This window comes from Salvia hispanica, chromosome 4 (assembly GCF_023119035.1).
Source record: "Salvia hispanica cultivar TCC Black 2014 chromosome 4, UniMelb_Shisp_WGS_1.0, whole genome shotgun sequence".
Classification (NCBI taxonomy): domain Eukaryota; kingdom Viridiplantae; phylum Streptophyta; class Magnoliopsida; order Lamiales; family Lamiaceae; genus Salvia; species Salvia hispanica.
The window spans coordinates 35,830,294-35,843,770 of NC_062968.1; the positions used below are offsets into that span (position 1 = coordinate 35,830,294).

At 34.9% G+C, this 13,477-nt stretch overlaps 1 protein-coding gene and 1 non-coding gene across 2 annotated transcripts; both read left to right on the forward strand.

Annotated features, from left to right (window-relative positions):
- Positions 1-6,396: 6,396 nt before the first annotated feature.
- Positions 6,397-8,796, forward strand: LOC125222085 (receptor-like cytoplasmic kinase 176). The gene is made up of 6 exons (XM_048124515.1): positions 6,397-6,789; positions 6,911-7,239; positions 7,408-7,543; positions 7,676-7,818; positions 7,921-8,044; positions 8,143-8,796. The coding sequence occupies exons 1-6, from the start codon at positions 6,732-6,734 to the stop codon at positions 8,595-8,597; spliced, it is 1,245 nt and encodes a 414-aa protein (XP_047980472.1). The 5' UTR covers positions 6,397-6,731; the 3' UTR covers positions 8,598-8,796.
- Positions 8,797-10,856: 2,060 nt separating this feature from the next.
- On the forward strand, positions 10,857-10,929 carry TRNAK-UUU. Its single transcript has one exon. It is a non-coding gene; the product is annotated as a tRNA-Lys (tRNA).
- The last annotated feature ends 2,548 nt before the right edge of the window (positions 10,930-13,477 follow it).

Consider the following 13,477-nt stretch of genomic DNA (forward strand, 5'->3'; position numbering starts at 1 on the left):
TTCTATTTCTTTCTTCTTTTTTTTTTTCTTTTACACATCCTTTCTTTTTTTTCTAAGATCAAGCACATATTTGGAATTTTTCTCAATTTCGCAACTTGTACTTTCTTAATATTAAGCACACTACTTTTTATACTTTCCTCCTTATCTCTCCAATTCCTTTACAAAAGAAGATAACAAAACTATACTAACCCAAGGAATTGTCCCCCCATTTATTTTGGCTTCCAAAGAAAAGGCTTAAAGGCTCAAAATTGGCTCCAAAGGAAAAATTGAGAGGGTCGAAAATTTTGGATATAAAAGTAGCTAAGAAAAGACGGCCTAACATCCTCCTAAATCAGCTTAAACACTATGTAAACTTAGGCAGACTAAGAGCAAGTTCTAGAAACATATACATGCATACAGATAAATCACACAAGAAAGAATTTAAGGCTCAAATCTCACAAGATAGAAGCACGATTCAAGGCGAACAAGCAATTCACTAATTATGCACCTTTTTACCAAACCATCAAATAAAACGTTAAGCCATACTTAAACATAGATGGAATGTAATATCATCGGCAACTCGATCTAAAGTGTGTCCCTAAGCATGCGTGTTTCTAAGTTCTTCATGTTAAGTTCACGACATGGATTCAAGAAAACATTTTAAACAACAAAATTCTCCTACGGGGTTTTGAAAAACAAAATAAAAAAAAAAACTTAAAGCAAAAATAAAACCATAAAACAAAAACCTAAACTCACGGTCCACCACTTCATCCCCCCAAACTTATTTACAACAAAGTGTAAAATAAGTTTGTAGAGTCGGTAGGGACGTGAGTGAACTACTAAGCCTTTGGGATGCCTTTGTACCTACAAATTCGCAATGTGAGCATAGAATGAAGAAAATTATAGTAGGATACAACACATAGTATTTGGCAATCCCCCAAACTTGAACCAAATCAAGGTGTAAGATAATCACATGCAAGACAAAGTAATCCACATTGATTCAAAAATCATCCCCCATCAAGATCTCTATCCCCCACTAATTTGCAAGAATTTTCAACAATAGACCAAGACATGCAAAACAATATAAGCTCAAGTATATACACAAGTCATGCAAGATAAAATAGCCTCACAATGCTATGAACATGAACTATGCGTATCAACAATCAAATCAACGGGGTATTCAAATTTCATCCACAACAAGAAGTTAATTCCAGCACACCCAATAATGATCAATTCCAATAAATCCAACTCACAAATTCACCAACAAAATATAAAAAGTATATCATCCCCCATCAAACTCCATGGTAAACTACCAAAATATATACCAACAACAAAGTCATCCAATGAAAGTATTCAAGATCAAAGCTCAGAAATTATAAGAAGAACGTACCTTGCGTTGGTTGACAATTGAGCACAAGAACAATTCGGTAGAATCCAAAGAATTTAATTGAGTAATGCGAATTTGGAGTGTGGGTGTGTGAATAATGTGGAGAAATAGAATTTAAAGAGAGTGGAGGAAGTGATGCTAGGGTTAGAAAGAAAAAGAATGAAAAAAGGAAAGAAGGAACATACCTGATGTAAGAATCTCGCGTCTAACACGCTGCGGCGGTCGCTGACTGCAGTTCAGCGGACCGCCGTGGATGGTCTGTCCTTACTGTTCTTCTTTCGGCGGGCCGCCGCAACTAACGCGGCGACCGCCAACCCTGCTCCAGATTTTTTATTTTTTTTTTTATTTTTTTTTTTTTTTTTTTTTTTTTGAGAAAAATGAAAATAAACTTAAAGAAAAAGTTTTTTTTTAATTTTATAAACGAAAAATAATAAAATAAAACGAAAATTTTAAAACAAAGCGAAAATAAAAATAAAACTAGAAACTACTAAAAACAAGAAAGCTATCAACATTGGACTTTATACCTCACCCATGCTCTACGGAGCTTATCAAGTGCTGCAGCAGAAGATTGTGCAAACACAGAATGTGACAATGGACACAAAAGATTGAACCCACACAAATCGTACCTCAGATATTTCGGACAACTTCTTAGCTTGAACTTGGATTTTTCGGTTTTGCTCCAACTTTTCCTCCATGCATGACTTAATTGTGAATCTTCACCAAAATCAGCTTTGTCAGCAATAAAAGGAATTAACATTATAGAGAGAGAGGGTTTGAAAGAATTAACCACAGTTTTATTTGTCTCGTCTTCTTCAACCTCATGGGAAGGCATGGTCATGGTGTCATCGTTAGGAACCTGCGACTCTGGGGACTGACTTTCAGGCGGCGGACCGCCGCAAAGTGGTGCAGCGGCCGCCGCCGGCTGCTCTGCATCTATGTCCGAATCGGCCCCGGATGGCTGTGACGTTCCCGGCGGACCGCTGTGAAGATGTGCAGCCGGCCGCTGAGGATGATCAACGGCGGGTGAGGGGTCAGTTTGTTCCTTCTCTTTTTCTTTACTCCCTATTGCAGTGGCAAGATTCCCCACATTGTATTCCAATTCCCCCACTTGTGCGACAAGACTTGCGAATCCTTGCTCTAAAAGGTCGGTGTTTCTTTCCAAATTCATCAACCTCTGATTGGTCACCTTCCTATTTTCTTGTACCTCAATGATGCAAATTTCTAACCGTTCCTCCCAATTGGTGCGGGGCTTTTCCTCCTTTTCTTCTTCAATGATTGGTTTTTCTTCAAAATATGGAAGTATCGCCTCAGTGATCCTCTTGCTAATGTTTCCAAGTCCTTCATTGATCTCTTTGCATTTCTTTTCCATGGACTTCATCGTGTTTTCCATTCTAATTCCTTGTTGTAAACTCTCCTCTCTATGTCTTTCAAGTTCTTGTACTATGAATTCAAGTCCACGGCACCTTTGCTCGGATTCATCATTGGTGGTGTATGCCCATGTCGGCTGTCTCCAATATTGAAACGCATCCATTGTTGCGCTCCTTGCTCTCCTCAAGTACCTCAAAAAAAATCAAAAGAAAAATAAAATTAAATAATATTACACTCTAAATTAGTATAATCAACCTTTCTACAATATCAGCTTAAAGCAAAAATATTCCCCGGCAACGGCGCCAAAAACTTGATGCACTTTTTATTAGCACTAAATAAACCTGCAAGTATACAGAGTAGATCTAGTATAGCTAAAGGTCAGTACCGGATATCGAACACGGGGAATATAGTTGCAACTGGCTATTATGTACTAAGCGTCAAATACTATCTAGAGAAACAAGAGAAGTTTTGGATTTTTGAAAGTAAAAACAATTAAAAGCAATCAAACAACTAAATGCAATTAAATCACAAAGATAAAATATGAGAGATAAGAGAATTCCATGGATGTGCGTTCATGGTTATACAAATTCCAAACTACAATACCCTAGCACAGTTATTACTTTGATAGAACGAGTCACCTAGCTTATGCTCATGCGATACAAATGTTGATTACAAGATTAGGGTTGTCAATCCTAACACGTAACTCCTAAAAGCTCCTAAGACCCTTGAAAAGTCCTCACTCTCAATTAACAGTGCCGTTTTAAAGGAAGCTAACTGTAGTGTCTACTAAGTGGATCTAACTCGCTAGAACTCTGTCACAGTTATGAAGCAAGTTGTATTGAATCATACATAATTGTGTCACTCAATTATGAAGCATCATGATTAACTTAGGGAAGAAACAAAGTAAAAACAAAACGGATATTAAATAGAAAACGGAATTGTATAACCAAAGTTGCTACTAACACATCCAAAGAATCCTATGAATTTAGTTAGACATAATTGAATAAGCTAAAAACATAGAATGGAGTGAAAACAATTGGAACATAAAACTAAAGCAAATAAAACCCGTAGGTTGAATCCTTGCCGTTCTTGATGTTCTTGCTTCTTTCTCCAACCCCTTGCACAATGAAGAACTCTCAAATTTATGCTATGGAAGTAATTGGCAAAAAGATGATGAAAGATTAGGGTTGGAGGAGGAGCTATGAAAGCTCCCCTTTTGGGGGCTAAGGAAGGGTTCAATTTTATGAATGAGGTTATGGGGTATATATAGGCTTTAGAAGGATTTAAATTTGGTAATAAGTGTCCTCCAAGCATTAGGAAATATGTAATTTTCGTTCCCCATAGTAGAAGGAAAATATTTGGCTTCACAAGGTAAGATCTTTTTTCCTTCTTCAAATTCCCGCATAGACTGCAGCTGGCAGCTTTGCGCGACTTTGGTAGAACGGCCACAACTCTCTTCACAGAACTCTGATTGAGTTAATTCTTGAACCATATTGAAGATCTTTTCAAGACGAAGAGAATGGTGTGTAGAACGCTCCGATCGGACTTCAGGATCGCCGGAAAATTGAGTTTGAAGACAGCTGTCGCGCGCCGCGTTTCTGTGGCGGGTCGCCGCACCTTGGCCAGCGGTCGCCGCGCGCAGTCCAGTAGCTTCTGACTCCTTGTGGCGGTCGCCACGCACTTCCCGGAGGTCGCCGGGTGTGTCTTTGTCTCCACTAAGCGCCGGCGGTCGCCGGAAGTGTTACGGCGGTCGCCGGAGAAGCTCCAGATTCCTACTTAGCGTTTTTACTCCCTTTTTTGGCTCAAATATGCACATATCTCACAAAACATGTTAAAAATACCAAAATAGATAAAATATGCAAATAATGGATATGTAATGCAACTTTGACCTTAAAAACGGGCCAAATAATGGCCTTAAAACCGTACAAAATCCGAGCGTATCAGATAAACTAATAAAAAAGGCCTACAAAGTAAGTCAAAAAATGTCAAAAAGTGGATCACAACATTCACTACAACATTTTTTTTTACACACTTAAACATTTTCTTAAAACATGTGTCCGACTCAACTAGGGGCGGACACAGAAAAAAATACTCCCTCCGTCCCCCATTAGGAGTCACACTTCCGTTTCTGCACTCATTTTATAAAAATGATAATAAATAGTTAAAGTGGAGAAATGGTAAAGTTATATTTTTGGTGTTTTAGATCATTTATAAGGGTTTTTATATAATAATTTACATTAAATTTGAATAAATTTTAAAAATTTATAAAAGAAAATAGTTTAAAAAATATTTTTATTAAGGGCTTTAGCCCTACCTTATTTTTATATGGGTCTGCTTATGGACTCAACTGAGACTCCTAAAGTGGGGTGGAGAGAGTAATAGATAAGAAAGAGCAATAATGCAGGCATTAATGCGTATAGTTGGTACTGCCTGCTACCTATCATAATTATCACGTTTAATCCAAAGTTGTGTACTGGTAGCCAATGTTAAGCTGCGCAATAAATGTTTATATGCTTCAATTTATCCAACTAATGTGATAACGATTTTCTATTTTCATTTTGTACAAGGATATATCGCATGGCTCCAATCGGTCTACGGCGACTCACAAGTCACAGCAAATAGGCTTTATCATATCATATTCATATATATAAACAAAGTTTGGGATAAAATTCAATAGTGCTTGTAATTTGTAAAAAATGGAGTATTACATTCTTGGTTGTCCACGATTGAGGTTAAACCAAAATTTGTTTTGCCCAGTTGGATTTTCCAACACAACGTTAATTAAATACATTTACTTGTATTTGAATCATTTGATATACTTTTTGCTTAGGTTGGCAACATATCACAGATTTGTCAAGTTACGGCCGCCACCCCAAAGCATGTCACTTTTTCAATACCCTATTCCCATAATTCAAACTTATGACTCATCACATCAATATAATTTTTGTTGCTCCCGACTAATTAATTTTCATAAACAGAAATTTATTAAATTCAGATCCTTAAAGTTTATAACTAAGCACTTTGCTGAAGATGCTTCATATTATTAAATCTTACTAATAAAAATTAGGAAGTATATACTATATTGCATAGTAGTTTCCATTCTGAGTCTCTCTACATCCAGCCTGGCAACCTATATTATTATACGATTATCATAATTAGTTAAAGATAATTAATTGAACCATATTTTCCTCGAGAGCCATAGTTTCTAGATTATTGGTAAACAACTCCAGAATTCAGGACACAAAGGTATCTTACTTAGCGTGGCCAAAGCTACACTTATTTTAGTGTATATGAAATTGAACATAAGCCAACTTGACAAAATTAAGACTTCATTTAAACACCATATTCATAAACCACAAGCGATTGAGTTTTGACTTTGTTTTGCTTTTTTGGGATAGAGGCAGAAATTCGAATGTAGGTACCTGCCATTGATAACTTTATTAATTTATTGACAAATTAGTTGTACTCCTATTTATTGCACACATACACATATAAATCCAATAGAACAGCTCATATAATACTAAAATACGGTATGAAAAAAGGTGATTAATTGAAACAAGAAATGGTCCCTTTGGGTAGCAATTAGCATAGACAGGACGAAAGTCAATCTTTCATACTAGCCCACAATTTAGTATTTACAAACGTCTAAAAAAGGCTTCTTCTTCATTAACCTCACCAACACGACTTCGTCGGCAACATATAAGCAAACAACCCTGAGCTCCTCATATTTTCCATAATAATTCCAATTCCATCTTTCCTTTTACTTTTTCCACATAAAAAAGTTGAACATCTCCTTTTACAATACACAGCATCAGGCTGTAAGTAATACTACTTAACTCGTGTGGTTGGCAGCTGACACCTAATTTTGAGAGAGAGAGCAAAAAATTTTCCTCAGATCTGGCGCTGCGATCAAAATTCGGTCTTTACACTCACGAAAAATGTAATCTTGAGGTTTGGTTTTGAATTTGTGTGTAAAACTCTGTTTCTGTTGCTGGGAATGGGGATCTGTTTGAGCAACCAGATAAAGGCCGAGAGCCCTTTTTCTACTGGCACAGGTACATGCTCAAATTCCCTCGTTTTAGTGTTGGTTGTATTTCAACTGTTTTTCTGCATTGCTCTGTGCTTGTTTTCTTGAATTTGATGTACACAAATGTAAGTTTGAATATGGTTTTATAGGTGCAACTTCTTCGAAAATGATAAGTGGAGATGGGACGGAGCTAAGCAATTCGAGCAGCAAGAGGTCCTCTGCATCCGTACCTCCAACTCCTCGGAGTGAAGGTGAGATTCTGCAGTCCTCCAACGTGAAAAACTTTGCATTCAGCGATCTAAAGGCGGCCACGCGAAACTTTCGCCCGGACAGCGTGTTGGGGGAAGGAGGCTTTGGTTCTGTTTTCAAAGGATGGATTGATGAGCATTCTCTGGCAGCTTCAAAGCCTGGTTCTAGCATGGTGGTTGCTGTTAAAAGGCTTAACCAAGAGGGCTGGCAAGGCCACAAGGAATGGTTGGTATGTCAGCACATTCTACCATACCCATTAGACTTCTTCTTTGTTTTTCCCTTGCCTATAACTATAATATTGCCATGTTTAAGTTGTAGCTTCGTCTACTTATACTTGTTTTGTTTCTTTCATATGTAGATACACCTTTTCATTGACATCCTTCCTTCGAATTGACAGGCTGAAATCAACTATCTAGGGCAGTTGCGTCATCCCAATCTTGTGAAATTAATCGGTTATTGCTTAGAGGATGACCACAGACTTCTCGTATACGAGTTCATGCCAAAGGGTAGCATGGAGAATCATCTATTCAGAAGTAAGTCAGTATAACATAGTACTAGATGATACCTTAATTTACTCTTCACTGTATATTCAGCACGATCTTTGTATTTCCTATGTACTTGACAAGTTCTTATCCATGTAACTCTAATGGTGAGTGGTGAATTAGGAGGATCTTACTTCCAGCCGCTTTCTTGGAGCCTAAGAGTGAAAATTGCGTTGGGTGCCGCAAGGGGCCTTGCCTTCCTTCATAATGCAGAAACAAAAGTGATCTACCGGGACTTCAAGACTTCTAATATCTTGCTTGATTCGGTGGGTACATCTAGAGCATTTACTGCTGTTTTTTTGCCTCTCTTGATACATACTATTTGCTCTCTATTCTCATTTCTTGGGGGCTTTGCTTTATGCTTGCAGAACTACAATGCCAAACTCTCTGATTTTGGATTGGCCAGAGATGGGCCAACAGGCGACAAGAGTCATGTCTCCACTCGAGTCATGGGTACTTACGGATATGCTGCTCCCGAGTATCTATCCACAGGTAGGATGATATGGCATGATTAATTCATAATTGACATGGTTTTATGCATCTGCTTCTTTTTTGTTGATCTTAATTGGGCGATGCCTTGCATTTTATAGGCCATTTAACCACGAAGAGCGATGTATACAGCTTTGGAGTGGTGCTCCTGGAGATTCTAACCGGTAAAAAAGCAATAGACAAGAACCGCCCCACGGGAGAGCATAATCTGGTGGAGTGGGCAAAGCCTTACCTGACAAACAAGCGCAGAATGTTCCGTCTGATTGATAGCCGCATTGAAGGGCAGTATACAGTTGATCTAGCCGTGAAGGCAGCCACCCTTGCTTACCAATGCATATCTATGGATCCCAGAGCTAGGCCTGATATGAATGAGGTGATAACAGCCCTGGAACAGCTTCACGACTCAAGGGACGCCAATAAGAAGGACAAAGATCACGCCCTGAATAGGAAACGCCAATCAAATTCAAATACCGAACCTAAGTCCTGCAAGAGCAAGACCACTGCTGGAGGAGGGCGCCCAGCGTCTGCTTATCCGAGACCTGCTCTTTACGCATAGACGTCTTAGTTATACTTGCCTGTAAGCAAGCAAGCAACAAACACTCTCTGGTTGCCCCTTTTTTTCTGAAGATTGTACATATTCTTTTTTTGGGTATTCTGTAATGCATGTATTGGTGTAGCCTTCACAGTTTTGAGATTCTTGTGGTTGATGATATACATGCTGCTGTAATATTCAAATGGAGTATCTTTTATGTGTATATGAGAATTCTCATTTTATAAATAGAGTCAAGATTAGATAAACAAACATTCAGGAAGTAAAATTGATTTAAAAAACAAGTACTCCACTTAATTGGATGGAGTATAAATTCCTTCTCGTATCAAATGATATTCTGATTTATTTTGAATACAAGGAGTTTGGTTATGTTAATGTAAATATAGGATAAAATCATGTTTGTCTCTAAATATTTTTCAAAATTGATCAGATTAATTTGCAGAAAAGTAAAATACAAATATCATTTCACCAGTATAAACTACTCCATCAGATTCCCAAAATTCATAGTAATTGATGGTATGAGAATGAGTGTGTTTATGATATCAAAATCTCATATAGAAATTGGTGAATGATTTGTTTGCATTACTTTGACGGTGTCTACAATATTTGTGGGACTGGTAGTAGTATGAGTCATGACAGCAGAAATATTCATTCCTCAACTTTTCATAATAATTGAGTAAGATCAGATAAAGCTAAATTTGACAATAAAGAGAGAGAGGGACAGAGTTACAATGAGAGTGCATGTGTCGCAATCACTTGGGTGCCCAATTAGTCTTCGTTTCCCCATTGTTACAATTTTATAAAAACCTCCATTCCCAAAATCACGCTGCATATATTTATTTTATTTTATTACCTGAACTAAGCTGAAAATTTATACTAGCATTATTATTTTTATAATTTATTTCTATAAGTATTAGTATTATTTAACTTCTTTGTCTTAGTATATGATATCTCTTAGTATTCCTACATCATTAAAATTTAAGAGTGAAATTAAGAAAGAATAAAAAAATTCCTTAACCCTCAATCTGTTCCCTCCCTCTCTCAAAGTCTTCTTTCACCCTCTCTTCTCTATTTATTTTTTTCCTATTTAACAGAGCTAGCTACGTTTGAATTTGAATTTAAATTTAAATTTATTTATGTGCATATATTAATGTATACTACGAAAGAACAAGAATCACATGCACAAGTTTCACGCCCAATAAACTATGATCCCAACAACACAAAAGGTGATTATAGACAGTTTTAATTTAATACTATTTATAATTATAAATATAGAATACTAAGTTTTAATACTACTATACATGATCTAATAATAATTGCGAATAAGTGTGAGATTCGCAACTCTACTGAAATCTCAATATTGTATATTCCAATTAAAAATGCTACATTCATCAATGATCTTTCCGATGCATATTGTCATCTCTACAAAAGCTCAATGTCGTGTAGATGATAGAAGTAGGGATGTCAATGTAGCCCGCAATCCGTGGACCGACCCGAATAGCCCGTCAAATTTATAGGGTTAGGGCTGAAAATTTTTAGCCCGATAAAATTACAGCCCGATTAGCCCGCACCCGATTAACCCGCAACCCGTTAGGGCCAGACCCGAACACCCGATGGGCTGGCCCGAAAACCCGATAAAATTTCTATCATGCTATTTGTTTGACTCTAATTCGACACTTCATTGATTATTTTATAATATAGTTTACTAAAAAAATAACTTTCAATTTTATATATTAAATATATAAATTATATATTAACATAATAATGGATATACAAATTAGAAACTTCAAATTCACTGAAAAATATATTTAAATTTCTAAAACATGCTTTAAAATTTCTTTGATGTTTATGTTTTATTTTGCATAAATATAAAATATTAGTATTTGATCATGTTTATATTTGAGTTTAAGCATATATCTCAAATTTATCATAATTAAATATTTTACATTTTATAAATGTAACTAATTTTCACCATTATTTATTAGATTGAACGCGCGCTAATTTTATCGGTAGCAATCCGATTAGCCCGCTGGGCTAGCCCAATACCCGAGCTTTTAGGGTTAGGGTTGAACTTTTATAACCCGAAAAAATCACAGCCCGATTAACCCGCACCCGATTAACCCGCAACCCGAATAGGGTTGGCCCGAAACCCGGTGGGCTGGCCCGATTGACATCCCTAGATAGAAGTATATAGTACTAATACTATAATCTACTTATATAGTACTATAACCTACTAAATTATAGATCCAATAAAGCTTTTAACTGGCCGTCTTAGCTCAGCTGGTAGAGCGCGTGGCTTTTAACCACGTGGTCGTGGGTTCGATTCCCACAGACGGCGTTTTAGCTTCTATTTTAGTTTTCCTGTTGAATCCTTTTTATTTAAATTATTTTTAATTTTTGTTGGATAAATTTTTCCATTCGTTTCCAATTTACTCTTTACATTAATAGATAAAGTATTATACTAAAATTGATAAAATACAAAAGAGAAAGAAAGTAAAAAATAGATAAAGTGTTACTATTAGAGACTGTTGGATTTTCAAGATTGTATTTCGAAAAATTAAATATATTGTGTGTTTGGTTTATGAGATTGAATCTCATGATTAAATTCTGAATGGATAATGGGATAATTAGTCATAGTTAATCTCTTTTAATTAAAATAATCTTATAACTCAATTATAAAATATATCTTGATACTATTTTATCTAGGAAACAAAACGCCACCTTTTGTCGAGGATAACTATTGATTGTGGACAATGGGGTGGGTATATTATAGTTGTACATTACTCTACTCAAATTTACTTCCCTCGATTAATAAAGACCAATAGACTAATAGTGAAGGAAGGCCCAAATACACATTCAACAGGCGGAATCATTAGGCTCAAACAAACAAGTATGGCCCAAGTGCACCAAAATAATTCGATTATCACGGAATACAATTCGTGTACTATTCCTTGCCCTTTGTAGAGTTCTATAAACTCATAAGTAGGGTCTTATCCAATTCATAAAATGAAACCTTCAATCTAATTGTAAGAATAAGAAATTCAATATTGATCCAAATAAGGCATTTCATTTTAACTGTGTGTTGGCTAATTTTTAGGTTGTTTTCCCATAAAAGGACTCCTCTAGTTTTGTTTGTAAAAAAATGATAGTACAAGTATTTTATTTTAGTCAGTTTTTGTATTTCTATTTATTCTAATTGAGGTAATGTATTGTGCTACTTTGTCACAATAGAAATATCATCAGTTTTTTTATTTATATTTAGAGTGAACTATAAAAATGGTCCCTGGACTATGAGTTTATCTCGCTCATAGTCCATGGACTTTAAAAATATCGTCAGTAGTCTCTGGACTAAGGGTTTATCTCGAAATTGGTCCTTTTGGCTTTTTTGGTACGAAAATACCCTTTGATATTATTTTGGGGGGTTTGGGCAATTTGGTCTTTTTACACTTTTAACATTTTAAATCGATATTATTTTAGTTATGTACTAACTTTGATATTATTTCAATCATCATTTTTCCCTTTTGTCATCCTTCACTTTGTTTCTTTATTTCAATATTAGATTTAATTTTACAAAATTTTAAATTTTAATTTTTAAATATCAATAATTTTTTTTAATTATAAAAATTATTAAATAGCAAAAATTAATAGTTATAATCAATATTTGATAGTGTATAGTACTATGTAACCAATAAGGTATGACAATGCCTTAGTTTTAATCAATATTTAATTAGCTTTAATCATATATAGACTATAACACAATTTATTCTGAAATAAATATGCATCTAATGTAAGACTAATATAATTTTCGTTTATTAATTTGAAAACAATCAAAATTTACTAGAAAATTTCAACAAAAAATACTCCTATATAAAATTTTAAGTAGGATCAAATTTTTAGTCAACTTCATAATATTTAATCACAAACAATTATAACAACCGAACGAAGGCTAAATAGAATAACTCTTATTTTTCCATCATGATTAATATTATTTTTCTGTACTTCTTCAATTCAATTGAATATTATATTAAATAATAAAAATTAATAGTTTTAATCAATATTTATAGTGTCCATGAATTAATAATTTTCATTTAAAAAAATTTATTGATATTTAAAAATCTAAATATTAAATTTAATTTTATAAAATTAAATCTAATATTGAAATAAATAAAAAACAAATTCAGTGAAGGATAACAAAATGGAAGAAGAATGATAATTTTGAAATAATATCAAAGTTAGTACATAACTAAAATAATATCAGATTTAAAATGTTAAAAGTGTAAAAAGACCAAATTGCCCAAACCCCCCAAAATAATATCAATGGGTATTTTCGTACCAAAAAAAGCCAAAAGGACTAATTTCGAGATAAACCCTTAGTCCAGGGACTACTGGCGATATTTTTAAAGTCCAGGGACTATGGGCGAGATAAACTCATAGTCCAGGGACCATTTTTGTAGTTCACTCTTCTATTTATTCTAATTGAGGTAATGTATTGTGCTACTTTGTCACAATAGAAATATCACAATTTCCTTTTCAATTTGTCCTATAAAAAATGACACTTTTTTTTTTGATAAAGTAAACAATAGTTAAATCACTCAACCACCATTTCTCTCTATTCCTTGTTACTTCAATTACTTTGTTATCTCTTTTACATCCAATCACTTTTTTTATCTCTATTTAACACACCAAACAATACTCCGTATCTCATAAATATTGTATTATCACCAAAGTATTATATCTACCCCGGGACGAATGGAGTATATTATTTTGTACTGCATTGCTTATCCTTAAACATAAACACACTTCATAGGTATTTACGCAGACGTGTAGAACAAAAGTGTTTTTCACTAGTCAACGAATATGGAATTGGTAGAATAGCTTTTCCCTTT

Coding starts and splice junctions, on each gene's coding strand:
- LOC125222085 (XM_048124515.1), top strand. CDS start 6,732: ATGGGGATCTGTTTGAGCAACCAGATAAAGGCCGAGAGCCCTTTTTCT. Junction 7,544..7,675: donor GGAGAATCATCTATTCAGAA/GTAAGTCAGTAT, acceptor GTGGTGAATTAG/GAGGATCTTACTTCCAGCCG. Junction 8,045..8,142: donor TCCCGAGTATCTATCCACAG/GTAGGATGATAT, acceptor TGCATTTTATAG/GCCATTTAACCACGAAGAGC.